This window comes from Coturnix japonica, chromosome 1, assembly GCF_001577835.2.
Source record: "Coturnix japonica isolate 7356 chromosome 1, Coturnix japonica 2.1, whole genome shotgun sequence".
Lineage (NCBI taxonomy): Eukaryota > Metazoa > Chordata > Aves > Galliformes > Phasianidae > Coturnix > Coturnix japonica.
Window position 1 is genome coordinate 57,926,979 of NC_029516.1, and position 18,297 is coordinate 57,945,275.

General features: G+C 39.8%; 1 protein-coding gene across 1 annotated transcript; it reads left to right on the forward strand.

Moving 5' to 3' along the window:
* Positions 1-11,104: 11,104 nt before the first annotated feature.
* MGST1 (microsomal glutathione S-transferase 1) lies at positions 11,105-17,646 on the forward strand. Its single transcript, XM_015867837.2, has 4 exons — positions 11,105-11,235; positions 13,848-13,995; positions 15,219-15,313; positions 17,035-17,646. Exons 2-4 carry the CDS (start codon positions 13,870-13,872, stop codon positions 17,279-17,281), a joined length of 468 nt encoding a protein of 155 aa, XP_015723323.1. The 5' UTR covers positions 11,105-11,235; positions 13,848-13,869; the 3' UTR covers positions 17,282-17,646.
* The last annotated feature ends 651 nt before the right edge of the window (positions 17,647-18,297 follow it).

Genomic DNA, 18,297 nt, shown 5'->3' on the forward strand with positions numbered 1-18,297 from the left:
GAATCCAATACTCTTGGTCAGAGTGCAGGAGGCGGGATGTGGAAAGGGGTGAATGCAAGGTGTTTCCCTGCTGCACTGTAATGAGGCTGCGCTCCTCCTGCTGACCTCCACCCCAGATGAAGTCAATGAAATACTTTTTTTTTTTTTCTGCAAAGGGCATAAGGGAGTAGTTCAAAGCTCCTGTGTGCAGTGCACAGATATAAGAAAACCTTATAGCCCTAAATGTAAAAATAAAGATTACAGATGGGAAAAAACTACAACCCAACAAAAACTGGCACAGTAACTAGAACTATGTTACTGAGGATGTTATTTCTTATCCATTGTCTAATAGAGTATATATTTGGACACAGGCTGGCAATTCCATTTCATTCACTTCTCTTTCCTATTCCACAAGTGTCATTGAAAGCAAGCAGCAAAGTCACTCTCTTCATGAATTTCTCAAGCTGAAATGCTCTCCTGAGGATTGTTATCCTCCTGCAATGTGATCTAGTCTGGAAACCTGTATGTACCAAATTAAAGAGAACTCTATGAATCAAAGCTGCAAGACTTGATACTGAGGTATATAATGAACGCAAGAGCATGTAAGGCCCAGTGCTGCTGCCACAGAAATGAGTAGCAAGGGTCTGATTCTGGTTTTGCTTATCTGGCTATAAATCGAAAGCAACTTCACTGAAGCACACATCAGTGAAAAGTGAACAAGCAGTCTTTTAGAACCAAGCCATTAAATTCCCAGCCAACCACATATGGTATATAGTATAAAATACTTTCCTAGCTTGACTTTGCTTGCAGAGTCATCCTGTGAGAAAACACTAAGGAAATGCTCAAACTGTGTCTTAAGAGAAAACTGGTTACGATGCAGTGGAGTAGAGCACTAGTAGATCCTCCTGAGCTTCCACTAAGTATCCATCTGCAGGAAAAAAACAAACAAACAGGGATCCTTCTCAGAGATCAAGCTAAGCAAGAGTACTTATTTACTTTAGTGACTGAGGGAACAGTCACCTGGGGCTGTTTAATCTGGGGAAAAGGAGGCTGAGGGGAGACCTTATTGCTCTCTTCCAATACCCAAAAGGTGCTTACAGCGAGGGTGGGGTTGGTCTCTTCTCACTGGTGACAGGTGACAGGATGAGTGGAAATGTCCTCAAGTTGTGCCAGGGTAAGTTTAGTTTGGATATCAGGAAAAACTGCTTTACAGAAAGGGCTGTTAAGCACTGGAATAGGCTCCCCAAGGTTGAATCTACATCCCTGGATGTGTTTAAAAACTGTTTGGATGTGGTGCTCAGGGAAGTGATTTAGCGGAGGGTCGTTAGAGCTAGGGTAGTTTGGTTAGGTCGTTGTTGGACTTGATGATCTTTGGGGTCTTATCCAACTTGAGCAATTCTATGATTCTACAACTCTGTCTCTTCATTGTATTGCCAAATCCCTTCTGAGTCCAGAAATGAAGGCAGGATTTGATGACCAGATAGCTGCAATGAAAGTTATTAATAGACTCCATAAAATTTTATGTGTGTTTGAGTACTATTTATTTGAGCTAAGTAGACAGTGCAGGTGAGTATCCCTTTGTGTGGTGAAACTTAGGACAACATGAAGTATCAAGATAAGCAACAACTGTATCAAAGAGGCCAAAATATTTTCATGAGGACTAGTTAGAACTGCAGTGGCAAGTGCAATAGAGTGCAACAGAATGTAACTGGCTGTCGTGGCTGGGGGGAAAGAAGGAGAAATAGTATTTTTGCTGCAACGTAGTACTCATCAGAACGGCAAGGTTGAAGTTACGGGAAAGAAAACTGTCCATTTTTACCAGTGAGGAATTCTTGATTTTGTGATGTTCTTTGTAAATGGGATTACGCCAAAGAACATCATCACTACTAGAGTAATTGCATCCTGTCTTATCACCTCTTCATCTTTTTAATGAGAATTGGCTGGCAAAGCACCATTCTCTGGGTCAATGCTTTGCCCAAAGAAGATTTCTCTTTGTGTAGTGACTGCGTATGAATTTGTAGCCTATTATTTCTGGGTGTTACATGAGACACTAAATGAAAAACGGCTCTTTTCCAAATTAACTTTTGAATCACTTGCAAAACTCCTTTTTTTAAAAAAAAAATAAAATATTAAAAGATGGAGCAGGACACATACTCTTGTCTTGATGTTGTAGTTTGTTTGTTTTTATTTCCCATCCCAGGGCTTTAGGGAGTGTATCTCTGTTAAGTATTTCTGCAGCTGTTCAAAAGCAATCTTACTGCACAATACAGTATCTGAATAATTGTCCCAGGTGACTATTAAAGTCTAAGGCTACATCATAAAATCATGAGGAGTAATCTTGTACTGCAGCAGAAAATAACCAACAGCCAGCCCTGCAGTGTTATTCCTTTTAGCAGAGAACTACTGCAACCAAGTAAAGATTCAGGAAGACAAAGCATATGGAAGGCTCTAGATCTTAAATTGCCCTTTCCTTGCCAACTAAGCAAAACTTGCTGATGGTTCTTAAATATTGAATTGTCTATATTCATCCCCAGCCAACTGAAGTCTGTGGACTTACATCAAGGATGACTTTAACCCTTTACAGGTTTATATACTGCAGCTGAGGAACTCCTTTAAAACGTAATGTATGGTAATACAGTTTAATTGTGGTTGGTTGGCCTGTTGGGGATAAAATGTACTGGTTCCAAGTCATTTTGCTGATTCTAAACTTGGCTCAGTACACAGAGCTGGGGGAAGGGATATACCTATTAAAAATAACTTTGCTACCTGGGAAGTCTCTGCATACGGCAAAGATACGGCTGGAGTAGGCCCTATAATTGCTGATAATTGTTTTTTTAAAACAATGATGTTTGACTCACACCAGCTACACAGTTTGCCTCTTAACCCTTAAATAAGAACAACTTGCACACAGATTTAACTCCCAGATGAGCACACTTTGAGCAGTCACTTCTCACTGAACAGCATGTAATAACTTTGCATTCATTACACAACTTCTTCCAAGCTGAGGGCTGGGGACAGCCAAATTGCTCAAGGCATGAATCTCCAGTCTTATTTTCTTGCACCATGACAACAGTTACCCAGAAGTAGGGGTGCCTGTTTCCTTTTGCCACTCCTCTGATCTGTCACTTGGGCAGAATCCAAAAGTCCTATTGTGAGGTAAGAGACATAAAGCACTCATAAAGCCATTTAGCCTATTCACACTTCATATCTGTTATATGAATGTAGTTAAGAGTAGCAGACCCCAAGAGTACATACCATGCCAGAACTTTTTAGCACCCTTGTGGAAAAATGACCTTGCTTCAACCAATGGGGCCTAGAACTTCTACTATTTTACATAAATACCTACATCTACATGAATATAAAAACCTCACAATAAGATCTGAGAAGCTTTCAAAGTTATCTTTATGAAGGCTTTACGATCAATAATGGCTTTACGATCTCTTGCCTCCAACTGAAGCAGTAGTTAGACCAATTACCAAGTGACACCAAGGTGGTAGGGTGGTAAAATGGCGATTTATTGAAGCATACACGACCTTATATAACCTACGTCCATTTCATATACTCCCACTGTATTACACGTCAGTAAGATTCTTCCAGAATATGGGGGAAGGGCCTGTCACGTCACATCTCAATAAGATCCCCGTATTTCGCCTAATACAACATCTTTATAACTTTACCTGTTCAGCTATAGAAAATACAGGGCAGTAAGCCCTTTACAAGCAACCATTCAAGGACTAATGACATGGTGGGAGTTGAAGCTAGCTAGCTTGTTTCTTTCACATCACAAAGTATCTTTTAAGTAAGACTGGTTCTCAGTCAGGCACTGCTGATGTTTTTGGTTCCAAGCCTCACCATTCTGAATTCCAGAAATGGGTCAGCAGGACACTCATTCCTGATTTTAAGATCATCACAACCGAATCCACAATTAAATGATTTTCCTGAGCATTACTGGTTATGGTATTATGTCTGAAAGCCAGTATTAGTGCTTCAGGCAATGAGGAAGATAGTTTGGAAACAAGATAGCAACAGTGCAGTTGATATGAAGAGACTTGCACATTTAGGCTTTATGTACAGACAAAAGAATTTCAAGCTTGCAGCTGTGCCAATCACAAATACTTGAAAATTCATGTAATTCTACCCAAGCATGTCTGAGTAACCCGGATTTTCCAACTTCCAGCCTGCTGTGTAGCAGTCACTGACATCTGAAGTAATTAAATGCATTTAGCAAAGTTCCAGCTTGGCATGATCACATTCTATCACTCTAAAATGCTTTATGTAATTTAAATTTCAGATTCTAGAGGTTTCTCTGCTTCCTACCTCCAAAGTCTGTCACAGAAGTGCAAAACAACTAACATTACTTTTTCTTCGTCCTTCTCCTCAACGTTAGCTCCAGTTCAGCAATGTAATATTGAAGTAATTAACTAGTGTGTGAGTGTGTTTTGAGATGGGATTCATCACAGATTCCCTGTTACACCATTAACAACAGCACTACACCCCTATCTGTGGCTAAATAACAGACTAGAAACAGCTCTGATAAAAGGTTGCAGCCCACATAAGAATGAAGAGGTTGTAGGCAAGGCTAGGAAATGTTTTTTAATTTTTATGGTAGTTTTTCAAAAATTTGACAATGAACAGACCTAGAAATTCTGTCTTGCAAAGAATGACGCAAATTGAGTAACTTTATATGTATTTTTTTGAATTTGTATCTGTGCAAAGCTGAAACATGCATGGACTAGAAAACAAAAGACTGTAGTTCTCAGGAGTTGACAAATTCTTGATGTTTTTTTTGGAGAATGAATATAAATCTCTCCCTAGATCCTTCCTGGAAGGCTCCTATTGGTGGCTTTTTTGAAAATAAAAGCAGTTAGTAAAGACTAGCTGAATTGATGATATGCCCAGGAAGAACTTACATATACAACTAAGAAAAGGAGGGAATCCAAACCAAGACATAGTGTTGTTCCGCATTCCTCGGGATACTTACATTAGTGGTGGTGTAATTTCCAGTATCTGCAAAATGTTTGCTTGCTTACTTCTGGGAATCTCTTCTCTGCAGAACTACCTTGGCATTTTCAGTTTATATAATTTTTATCAGTGTTTCATGGTAGCTCACTTAAATTGACTGCAAGCTTTCATCGTGCCTTTGAAGTGGCCATCAGGATTTGTAACTTCTTTGTGTTGTTGCAGCAAAGTAGTAGTACTGTAACAAAGAAAACCTATCTTAACTGGACACTTGTAATGATTATAACCTCAGTGTCTTAAAATTAATTTTACCTTATGTACTTTGTCTCCTCTCTGGACCTTGTTCAATCTGTGAAGTGACACTACATAAGTCTTTCAGCTCTTGCAAATATTTTTCTCCTTCTGCTACTTTTGTGTTATTTTAAAAGGATCACATTTTGTTCTTCAGGCTGCATTTAATGCTTAACAAAAACTCTTTGCATGTGATCAGTTTAAAAGTAACTCACCATTCATCTACAAAATCAGTTTTATTGGCTCATCTGAGCATTATAATGATAGTGAATCCTTCATGGCCTTTACTGCTACGAAATATCTTGCTTTCCTAACAACAAATTTACAAATCAAATAGCCTTACAAAAGCTGAGGTTACAGCTCTTTCCACCTCAGTACAACATGGGTCTTTATACACCTCACCACATATGTGCTACTGTCAGCCACAAAGGTGGCTCTGTGCTGCAGATATATCCTTAGAAGTGGAACCTTTGCTGCTGTATGCACATGTAGCAAAGCAGGAATCAAAGGAAACTGTGTTCCATGATTTGTTTAATAAATAAACCCACTGAAATGGCTTACCTGTATGCTTGCCCAAACTTGTCTGCCTTCTTCCTCAACTTAAGCATCAAGCCAAGCAGGGCATCAGTCTACAAATACTTTTCATGTGCTGGAGTATTTCTTTTATGTCCACATCCTGACTCTTGATCCTTGTCCTACATGTTAATTGTAACAACTGTGCTACGTGATGGAAGACAGTAAGCAACTTTCTCATTGTCTCTTGAACTGGCTATCAAATGGGCTTTGTGGAATTTCTGAGTAAGGTATAACTGAATAGGCAAACAGTTATACCTTCAGTATAACAGCAAACAGTTTCACCTTCCTGCTTTGCGGCCAACCCGTACTGAAACTGGTAGAATATGTTATCTGTTTCTGTTTCCATCTCATAAGTGAATGACTGGTATTCTTTAAACAATCTGACTTCTACTGCTGAGAACTGTTGTTCTTCATACAGTCCGATGAATAAGAACCCACTAGATGGGTTCATGGTTTTGAACACTTGTTCAAAAATCAAACAAAAGAACTGAAAATGTGTACACCAAATACCCATTAAAAAAGTGAAAAAATTATCTCTGATTATTGTTATAGGTATATAGAGGTACTGGTAAAAAGCCCATCTTACAAACTGATGAGAATGCGGTCAGGCTGGTTTTGTATAAACACAGAACATTTCCTGCCTCAGGGAGCTCACAATGTGAAGAATGCTGCTCTGTGCTACAACCCTTACACTAAAACCCTTACAGTAAAACGTAGAACTGTAAAGACATTTTTAATGAAGTAAGAGACGTGTATTTTGGTGAAACTGTTTGAGATTTGTTGTACTGCCTCAGTTTCTGTGCATTCATTGTTTGGGTTTCTGAGTACAGATCATCCTAACTGAATGTACTAGAAGAAACACCTGGGATGTACATATCTGCTCTGGAGTCCTAGCTCCAACCAAAAGGCAGCATATGCCAGAGGAGCCTTCACTGAGCTATAACCATAGGAAACATTTCTAACTGAAGAAAGATTACTATTTTTAAAGCAATTCCCCAGAGAAACTACAAGGGCTGCTCCAAAAATTAAAATCTCCCATGTTATTATGCTGACTCACAATATCAGAGATGAATACTGGTGGTATAGCAGTAGAGGCTGAGCCTTCCCACTGATATCCCATTGCATCTTGTTGCAGAGAGACAAATGGCAGCAGAGGGGCAGTCTTGGAAGATGGCATAATGGTAGTGCATATGAAGAAAAGTTGTGCCATTTAATTCCTCCAGGTGAAATAATGGCACCCACTGACATTCAACGATGTTCACTAAAGTCTTACATAGAACAAACAGTGTAGGTGAGCAGAGGGAAGTGGAAGATAGCACATTTCAGCAGTGGCAACAGCAGTAGTGTGTCAACTTCTCTGGTGCAGGTTTTCTTGAAAGAGGCATACAGACTCTTGTTCATTCCTAGTGAAAATACATAGTTGATGGTGGTGGTCGATGTTGAAAAATAGTGTTTTGTAGCTGAGAATTTGTACTATTAAATAGTGTCATTGAGCTGTTTGTATCTGTTTTCGTCTCTATGGAAATAAACAGGAGGCATTACTTTTGGAGCAACATATATAGCAGTTTGACATCTTCTGAAGCAGATGCATGTGAATCACAGTAAAATTACATAGATGTCAATGTCTGATATAGTGAAAGTGCTTTCTAATCAGAGGAGGTAAGTTTTTGTGGAAAGAAACTGACTGGTCCATAATATTAAGCATTTATGTAACACTCTGGAATTAAACAGGTTTAGAGTTAAAATATGTACTATATCTCACTGTTCATGATTTGTTTTACCCTGTAAACTACCAGTTGTTATAAAGCATGAGGCACTACCTCCCAGTTTTGCAGAACAGCTACACAACTAATTTATGTTAGCAAGGTGCATGAGGGTGAGCAGAAGCTTCAGGTGGGGTGAAAAAGTATCGTTGGTACATTCTTTACCAGTCCAATCACAATGAGTAAATGGAGCCACAGAAGGAGACAGGATAGAACAGGGTTGATCAATACATGCTTCTCCTTTGCCTTCCCTGCAGTCAAAAGAGAATGATTATATTTATCTGACCTTACTGGGAAGTATCAATTCCTTCTTGGAGGTTAAATGAAAAACTCGTATTCCTACTTTTATGCTGACCCAAAATTTGTGTCCTGATTCTACTGTCTCTGGCTATATGGATAGTTCTTCAAGTCAATGAGAAAACTGTCGTGAAAAAGTGTTTCTCACATGAATGAAGCTTGCAAGATCAAGCCCTTCATGATTGGTATAACCCTGGGCACTGGGCTGATACAGCATCACTGATTTAGAAGAGCAATCCTATTAGCATCAAAGGGAAAATTCACAAGTAAGGACTGTGAGAATGGGTCCCTCAGGAGCAACTGTAGCCATGGTTATGTATCTAACCTCACTTAGATCACAGCAGTTTTCAAATGTTGTACAGGCACTTTATGCTGCTACTGAACTTTTAAGAGAAAGTATACCTTGAGCACAAGTTCACTTCTGTTTTACTCACTATAGCCCCAGTTTTTGCACTCTATTTACACTCCCCTTCCCCCCCACTCTTAAGCAGTCAGTTTGCAAGAAGTACTGGCTTCTATTCTTGTTTCTTTTCTTCCTTTTTCTCTTCCCTTAACCTTTCTTTAACCTCCTCCTCCCTTCCCCCTCCTATCTTCCCCTCCTCATTCCCTCCCCTCCTCACTCCCTCCCTTAAATTTCCAGAATCCATAAAAGAGAAATGAGAAATCCAAAGAAAAGGGTGATTTTTATTTATTTATTTATTTATTTATTTGTAGAATTTCTGTCTGCATTTCTGATTCTCTCTAAATCCTACCTATATCTATGGTCTTTCTCCTGGCATTCTGGCACTTCCAGGTCTAGATCCTGATGAGTGATGTCCCCCAAGGGTCAGCTCTGGGACCACTACTCTTTAATATCTTCATCAATAACATCAATAGTGGGATTGAATGCACACTCTACAAGTCCGCAGATGACACCAAGCTGTGTGGTGTAGTGGACACACCTGAGGAACAAGATGCCATCCAGGGGGACCTAAATAGGCTTGAGCAGTGGGCCCAGAAGAACTTAATGAGGTTCAACAAAGCCAAATGCAAGGTCTTGCACTTGGGTTGCAGCAACCTCTACTACTAATACAAGCTGCGGAATGAAAGGATTACGCACAGCCCTGCAGAAAAGAACTTGGGGATACTGGTCTATGGCAAGCTAGATAAGAGCCCAGAAAGCCAACTGTATCCTGCGATGCATCAAAAGATGCATGGCCAGCAGGGCAAGGGAGGTGATCCTGCCCATCTGCTTTGCACTGGGGAGACTCCTCCTGGAGTACTGTGTCCAGATGTGGAGTCTCCAGTACAGGAGAGACACAGATATGTTGGAGTGTGTCCAGAGGAGTGTCACAGATATGATTCCAGTGATGGAATACCTCTCTTACAAGAAGCTAAGAGCTGGGGCTGTTCAGCCTGGAGAAGGCTCCAAGGAGACCTGATAGTGGCCTTTCAGTATCTCAAGGAAGTGGGCTGTAAAGAAAGAAGGGGACAGACTCTTTAGCAGGGTATGTGGTGATAGAACAAGAAGAAATGGTTTCAAACTAAAATAAAGTAGATTTAGGTTGGATGTAAGGAAAAAATCTTTTACAGTGAGGGTGGTGAGGCACTGGAACAGGCTGCCCAGAGATATGGTTGATGCCCTGTCCCTGGAGACATTCAAGGCCCTGAGCAACCTGATCTACATGTGGATGTCCCTGTTCATTGCAGGAGAGTTGGACTGGATGGCCTATAACAGTCCCTTCCAACTCTAAGGATTCTGTGATTCTATGGAACACGTATAAATCAAATATCAACTTTTCTGCACAAGTATAATAATGTGGATTTAATTTAACTCTGTTAACTTAGTAGGTTTACCTTCTTCAGATATGGAGTAGTGTATTAAACAGCAAAAAATAAAAAAATTAAAAAATGAGGCAATAGAAAATAATTATATTTTTATCACAATAAAACTGGGATCACAACGTGACTGGGATATATTACTTTAGGTGGTATACAAATATTTATTAATTTTCTGCCTTGAATTAACAGTTATGAGCTGCTGAAGCATTTCCAGAATTTTTATAAATCCATTCCCTGGGAAAAGAAAATCTGCAGAATTTTCACTCTCTCAGTTAGGGTATTCATACTCACATGACTTGCTTTGTTGACTTCGACTGAAATACATTTTGCTGTGTCACTGCTGGGAACAAAGGTTGTTCAACACAACTCTTACAGTCAATTAAAAGCAGTTTATGAGCTACAATCCTTGCTGTAACCATTTGATGGTTAATAAAACCAGACACAGAAGGTCTGAAAACACAAGTGCTTAATGTGACATGAGGCACTGAAATAGCTTCAATTAATGTTGGATACATGTGTACAAGACTAGTTTTTCAATAATGATGCAGCTTTAAAAGTTGTATCCCTTTCTACTTCATGCACAGCTCTAGGATTATTTCTTAAATCCTTATTGTGCACCTGAGTATATTTGTCTACATCTTCTTCAGCCTTGTTTATTTAAGCTTAGTCACAAAAACTGTTTCAGTTACAAAAAGGAGTGTCATGGGAAAAGTGCCTTTTTCTTTGCAGAAGCAGAGGGAGGTTTGCACACCAGGCTTCCTCCTTTCATCACATTCAGCTGAGTTTGTTAGGAGAGGCTGATGCCCGGCACTGAAGTTCCTTTATTTTCAGTCTGGCATTGCAAAACAGCACAATGCTTGTTAACTGCAATAGCACTGGTGGTTTCACAACAGAAAGAACTTTGCCTTCGGTTAAAGTTCAGATCCACCATCTGAAAGTAAGGACAGAATGTACTTAGATTTTAGGTGCTTTAGTAGTTGGCCAGTGTCTCTACCAGTGTTCAAGAAATGTATAAATGTGATACATAGGGACATGGTACATGGGCATGGTGGGGATGGGCTGATGGTTGGGACTAGATAACCTTGGCGGTCTTTCCAAATCTCAGTGATTCCATCTCTAATGAATTCTGCTTGCGTTGCTATCTTTGGTTTCCCTCTAGGGCTTTATAAGTAAGTCCTTACACCCGTGAAGGTTCAAACCGAAGTGTTTTTCATGGTTTATTTACTTTTCCATGCTATTTTCTTTCAGGTAATGCTGGCAAAGGCCAACCAAGCAAAGGGCCGCTGACAACCAGCAGCCGGGTCGGCCGGGAAGCCACAAAGCGACCCTGTGGTCCGCCAGTCCAACAACTACGCCGGCCCCAAACCACTCACGCAAGCACACAACCCTCACGCTCTCGCCGTGCCCGCCTGCCCTGGCTACGCGCCCGCTCGGGACCCGCCTCCGCTCTGAGGAGGCGAGGCCAGGCGGGGCCGGGCCGCAGCGCAGTGTCCGGCTGCGAGCATCGGGCTGATCGCGGTGTACGAGTTCTCCGAGGGGACCTGGAGAGGTGCGTGGGCGCTGCGTGATGGCGGCTCCGCTGTGGGCTGGAGCGGAGCGGAAGGTCTCTGGGCCCGCCCCGGGGCTGTGCGCCGTGAAAGGCGGCGGGGTTTGCCCGGGCACAGCCTGGGGGGAGCGCTGGGGGCCGGCGGGGGGCGGCGAGGGGGCGGCTCGGTGCTTGGAGCTTGGGCCGCACCATGCTGACGGGTGGTCGGTCTGGGCCGAGCCGGGCCGGGTTCATCCGCGGATCAACTCTGGCAGAGTGTTTTCTGACTCTGAATGTCCCAAAGGGCGCAGTTTCGCTTTGGCCTACAGTAGCTTAAATGTTCTTTGAGTTCACAGCTCGGATTTGATAAGGAAGCAGGAGGCCTCGCGACTTCAGCGTGGCTTTGAGCGTTTCCTTACGAGGTTTTGAAGGTGCTTCTGTGGAAAAGTGATTGCAAGTTATGGAAGGGGTGGGTGTAGTCCCAGAGCTCAGGGGTGCTGTGGGGGAGAACAGAGCATATGTTGTGAAGAAGCTGGACTTGCCGTGATGCTTTGAAAAGTGGTGATACAACAAATGAACAGCAAAAAGCCATCCCGGCTGAACTTCAGCTAATGACAACTACATGGAGAACACACAGCTAGTTAGAACTGGAGCAGAATCACACGTGATGTGGATGCTAGCATAGTTGGGGTCCTAACGAGGGCCTGAATGTACCTGAAATATCTTCCCCCCTTTGCTTTGAAGAGCCTGGGCATGGGATCTAAGCTTATGCATTTAGCAGATCCAAACTTTTGTTCATGCTTCAGTGAGGTGTTACATTTCCAGATAAGGTTTCTGTCAGCTTTAGTAAACATATCACTTTAAACTTCCTGCAGTTGTGTGGATTATTTTTTCATATGGTGTTAAAACTGTGAATTTTGTCTTCAGTTTTCCATCTTCCATTTTCATAGTGAAAACAAGGCCTGGGCTTGGGGAAGATTAGAAGATGCTAACCCTACGAGTCATAAAGATGGATAAGTGTGATATAATTACAGTGTGAAGAATACTCTTATGAACAGCTTCTCATGACTTTGCATCATAGTTCTTGAATATATTTTCAGTGTGACTTTCAAATTCAGTGTTGGATAAATGCTCTGAAGCCACAGATTTACTTTCTTCTTATTAATTAACTCCCTTCCCCCCCCCCACTCACACACACACACACACCATGAAACCATGCATATACTCCTTGCTGTAATAGAAAGTTAGAAATTTTTTCTCTGCCGTGTAATATCTTTTCTGAGTTGCTGGTTGTACTGCAGTGTGAGTAGGGAAAGAATGATGCTCCTTGTTCCATAACCCTGAGTCTCAGTTCTTGGCCCAGAGATCTAGTCACTCTTCTGGAAATGATAAAGGAGGGAGTGAGATTCTACTGATACATACTGCTACAGCGAGACCTATTCTGGCAAGGCTAGGTTTGTTTCACTGAGCAAGCTGCTGCTTACCTATGTCCTGCCCTCTTCCCCACCAAGGAGCTCTTCTCAACAAGAGTCTTAATGCAGCTCTCAGCTGGTCCAATTTCCCTTGTTTGAATATAGCTGACAGTGACTCCTTGCTGTAGGCAAAATGAGATGTTGTTACAACTGTACATATTATTACTGTTTTGTGACTATTGTTAAAATATAATAGGAAATAATGAAGTTAATCGTGACAAAAACAAGTACATTTATTTTGGTCTTGAATGAAACAGCTGGGAGTTAAGACATACTGGTTTTATGGAGTCCTGCTCACTAAATGTGTGATGAATTGGTGAGACTGAAGACTAACTCTATGTAGATCACAAATTAAATGTGCAAGGAGGCATGCTTCTTATTTTATACACATTCAGTCCTCAAAACTTTCTTAACATTGTGTTGTTGACAGAAGATACCATCTCCATCAGGTTTTGAGTTTATTACAGCCTCACTGAAAAGAACCTTCATTAGCTTAAACCTCCCGTGATAAAGGCATAAATAGTTCTCTGCTTTTTGTTGTTGCAACTTAATCTTTGCCTGTGAATCATGCTAAAAGCAACTTCTAAAAACTGAATGTCAAAGGAAAATATGCATGTTTAACTCAGTTGGATCACAAGTTATTGTGTTGGGTAGGAAGAAAGCGATTAGTTAGAAAACTGAAATGCAGTTGTAGTTGTGTCATTTTGCATTAAAAAAAGGTAGGCAATACTAATTCTTTAAATGCTATAGTATATATATTATGTCATCACACTCTTTGTATCCTGATAATTGCTCAGGGAAATTCACTAGTTTAAATGATGGTCTGTAGCTGGTTGCGTTATTTGAGAAGTATTCTAGTTTGACTAAATTTTGTGTTACACTCAATACTATCATTATTAAAATTGACAGTTTAATAAGCCAGTGGAACAGAAGAGAAAAATAAAATGGTAATTTATCATCTTAAGGTGTTAGATCATGTATTTCTGGAAGTAAATTGGGGAAAAAATAAACCTGTTTGAAACTAATTCCTTCGGGGAGCCAAAGTTGTGTTGTCATTGCAGTGTAGTGATGCTACAAAAAAGCCCCACCAAATCCATTCTATCAGTCCTGTTGTCAGAACTTTAGGTTGCTCTAATGTCAGTCTAACTAAAGTATTTTTCAAAGGTCATCAGTGAGAAGTGCAGAAATGGCTAAATCGACCCAGCTAATTGACAATGAAGTCTTCCGTGCTTACGCTACCTATGCAGCTATTGTTCTTCTAAAAATGATGCTTATGAGCCTTATAACTGCATACTTCAGAATCACAAGAAAGGTAAGAAACCAGACAGTAAGGAATACTGTCTGGTATTATTATAAGATTATCTCCTACTTCTGCAATTGACTTATTCTACCCATCTCTATTCTTTTTAAACAAGAATTTTTCAGAACTGTGTTTTCCACTGCCTTGTGTATAGTGCTTGTGTCCAGGGTACCCAATTTGTAAAGCAAATAAAATGTGATGCGAGACTATGTTTTGAATAACCAACCATTAGGGTCAAAAAGGGCATATGGGTTAGATTTTTATGCATCTGTAGCCCTTTCATCCAGTAATTCTAAAGCGTTTTATATTTCTTAGTTATTTTAGCCTTCCCTTTTCATGTAGGTCATTTAATAAATAAAAAATGAGAGACAGGCTAAAAGTTTACATGGATTGATGATTATGCTGGATAAGCATATGAAAAATATAGTGAGGTTTATGAAGTGATGCAGAAGCTGCATCTGATTTAGGAAAGGGTGCTTGTGGAGAGCATTATGTAGTTTGCCCTGTTCTTGGTCATTTCTAGGTATGTGTTACTGGCTGCTGTTGGAAACACTTGATCATGAGCTGAAAGAGTTTTGGATTTGCCCCGTGTGATTGTTCTTAGCAGAACTGCTTCTGCAAGACAGTGTGTGCTTCAAAGGGTTTATTGCAGTACTTTTGTTCAAGTGCAGCTTTTTATTCTTGCTGGGTGAAAGAGAAAACAGCTGAATTATGCTGTTGTTCTGGATGTTACTCAGTGCCTTTGAGGTCCTAGTAGAACAGCATTTGAGCTACTGCTGATTTCAGATAGCGCTCTCAGCCGTAAGCACAGCTTAATATTGAGTTTAGTAGACCACACAGACTGTATTTTGTTCAAAATAGAATGCAGATTTCAGATAACTGGTCAAGAATAGTGAGAAAGAGACAGTACAAGCAATAGGTTTTACCTTCCAGGTTCTGATATTCCTTCAGTTCTCTGGCATTGCTTCAGTCGTTTGCCATATCCATACATTTTCTAAGAAGTCATCGTCCTTAATAAATTACATTTATTTGTCAGCATGTAAGCTGTGTTTGGGCTAGATTCAAGATATCAGTAATTCATTCAATGATATATTGTCCCCTGTGCATTTAAATGCAGGTAAGTTATGTGGGGTTACAGAGGCATTAGTAGAAAGAGTGATCTTTGTATCAAGCTGCATTGACTAGAAGAAGTATCCTTTCATCTAATGTCACTTGTATGTTTTTATTTGAAACAGGCATTTGTCAACCCAGAAGATCCAGCATCATTTGCTAAAGGTGATAGTGCTAAAAAATTCCTGCGGACTGATGCAGATGTTGAACGTGTACGCAGGTAATGCATGGAAGTATTAAAAAAAAATATTTTAAGTAGCAGAATAGTGCTAAAACAAGGAATTAATTTCATCCTATTCTCTTTGGCAAGCCTGTGTGCGTCGCAACTCTGTTGCAATATGTAGTAATCTTTTACAGTAATTTGGCCAGGTGAACAAACTATTCCACATTCAAATGGTCAGCAGTCATACTAAAAGTAAGAGTTCATTGTCTTGCTATAATAGCTCATTGTTGAATAATATCCTGAGTGCATGGGAAAAGCAGTGAGGAGATGTAAAATACAAGTATACATTGATTTAGTGTGAATAAGTGTATATTAAATATAAATCAGTTTTCTGTATAATCTGAGCATGAGTTGCAATAGTTACATCTTTTGTTAAAGTGTAAGGGAAATAACAGGGGGAAAAGGAGTAAAATTATGTTAAAGTTATGGAACTCCAGAGTTGTAATGAGGGCATGATCTGGCAAATGGTACTGTGTGGGAGTTGAAACCTGTGTTCTTTTTGCTGGGTTGGACTGGGGTTACTCACTGATGTATCAGTTGTATAGGAAAGTTGACCAGCCTTCTGGAAGAATGCTAATAATAGTATGGCAGTGTGCAACCTTCAGTGTAAGAGTTTTGTTTTGCATGACTTGTGGCAGAGAGTAAAGTGTACTTTAGTGGGCTAAATGTTGCAGTGTATTTTATTTAGCTATTGGCAAAAACCGTTCTGTTACCAAGATCATAACTTTAGACATAGTGCTTGATATACTTGTGCTGACAAGGGAAGCTTTAATATTCCTAATACTTACTGTTATCATTATTCCTTAATGAAGCTTTTAGTTTGTTCTCTGTATTCAAGTTTTTACACCAAAATCTTGAATGTTTGAGTGTGAATGAGCTGTTCTCATTAAAACCAACATTCAAGAAGATCTAGAAGATAAGGATTAACTCTGTTTGCAGAATGTCACATTCTTGCAGATATAGTTCCATGAAGGCTAATGTATTTCTGTATGGCTCTTTTGGATTAAAATCTGAGAAAGAAGAATCTCATATGCAGGAAAGATGTTCTGAGCTTTCCTTTTATCTCCCTCTATTGCTTGAGGAATTGTTAACTTGCTTGTTGTTAAATGAAAATAGGTACTTTTTGTTGGTGAGTAATCCTTTTCTATTTGTAAATTTTAAGAAGACATCTAAGTCAATTTTAAGTCCAGGTGTCTCTTTGACTCAAATTATTTTGTTAGGGATGTGGCACTCACCACAGAGTCTCAGTTCCGCAGGATGGAGTTTTGTAAGACTTTGCTGCTGTTTTTCAGTTGCCCATCAAGTCCCATAGTTGCAGTCACAGTCAGCTGGTTAATTGATGTTCAGTTGTGGGGGGCTGCAAGAAAATTGCAGCTGTCATCTTCTTTCTTTTGATGCATTCTTGCACACCAAGTTGCACTGATATACCTCATGTACATCCATAATGCTACTAAGATCCTAGAGAAAAATGAAGACCTTACAGTCAGAGGATCACAAGTATAAAAGCATGGAGTGCACCAATAGAGACCAGAGTGATGTCAGGTGAACACGCTGAAACTGTTTCAGTGTCTGAATCAAGTTCCCTCTGCAGAGAAAGCCGGCAGTGGTGTTATGGTCTTAACAGTAGAACACTTTGAAGATGCTAAAAAACAAAGGCTCTTGAAATGATTTATTCAACAAAATGTAACACTATAAAACAATTTTGCTTCTTTCCCCAGAGGCCACCTGAATGACCTTGAAAACATTGTCCCATTTTTTGGCATTGGACTGCTGTATGCTCTTTGTGGCCCTGATCTATCCACGGCCTTGCTGCATTTTAGGATCTTCGCAGGGGCAAGGATCCTTCACACATTCGCATACTTGATCCCTCTTCCCCAACCCAGCAGAGGTTTGTCTTGGGCAGTTGGGTATGCAGTCACCATCTCAATGGCATACAAAGTGCTGAGTAAAGCACTGTACCTGTAGCTGAATCATAGCTTCTGTGTATCATTCAACATTCCATGCAATGTTTCCCATGGTCAGTGTTTCGAATGAGCTGTCATAAGTTTTACAGAGTGACTGGAATTCATTTTTCAGCAGAGGCTTTTCATCCCTGTTTAGAAATATTTCTTTTTGAAGAAAAAAATATGTCCTTTTTCCTGTATTCCCTATTCATGGACTGCGCTGCCAAAATATTAGATTGAATGTTCTGTTTGCTATTTGTCAAGTGCTTATGATTCTAAACATACGATGATGCTGTATTGATAGCATGTGTGGTAATTTTCTACAGATGCACTATTTTTGGCTGTATCTCTGAAGTCTAAACCAATAAAGACAAGATGAAAAAAAATGTTTGATTTTTTGTTTTCATTTTGACACTTCTAACTGCAGCCGGCAAATAGAATGTCACTATGTATCAGAAAAAAAAAATTCCAATCATACAGTTCTTTGAAGAATGCTTACCTTAATAATAAGATGTAGCCAGTAATACTAGGCTTGTTGTAAAAAATCTTTGATGGAATTGTTGTTTGTGTAATCCACTTTGGGATTAAAAAATGCAAACCGTTCTAGCTCCGTTTCACTCAGATGAATAGATTAAAGGAAAAAAAAAGATATTTGGGTTAAACTCTGTTTAGTGTTACTGATGAAATTTTGAAGTAATTATTTTTGTGGAAGTTACACCATACGTAGGTTTTGTGACTGGATAAAGCAGATCCTTTGTAGAAGATCTTTTTTTTTTTCATTTTTGAATAAATTCATCTTAAAATGAGTGACACTTGCAAATATCAAGTAATTCAGAAGTGAATATATGATTAGTTTTGTATGTCATATAGTCATAAATATGCCGCTGATAGGAAGTTTTGCTTTTTGCTTATATCTTTCTGTGATGTGTTTGTTTGAAGTATTTTCTTTAAAGGACTCTTCCTGGTCTTGTTTGTTTCTTCATGTAGGTATGGCTTAAATGATAGCACAAAATTTTGAGGAAAGAAAATAACCTAGAA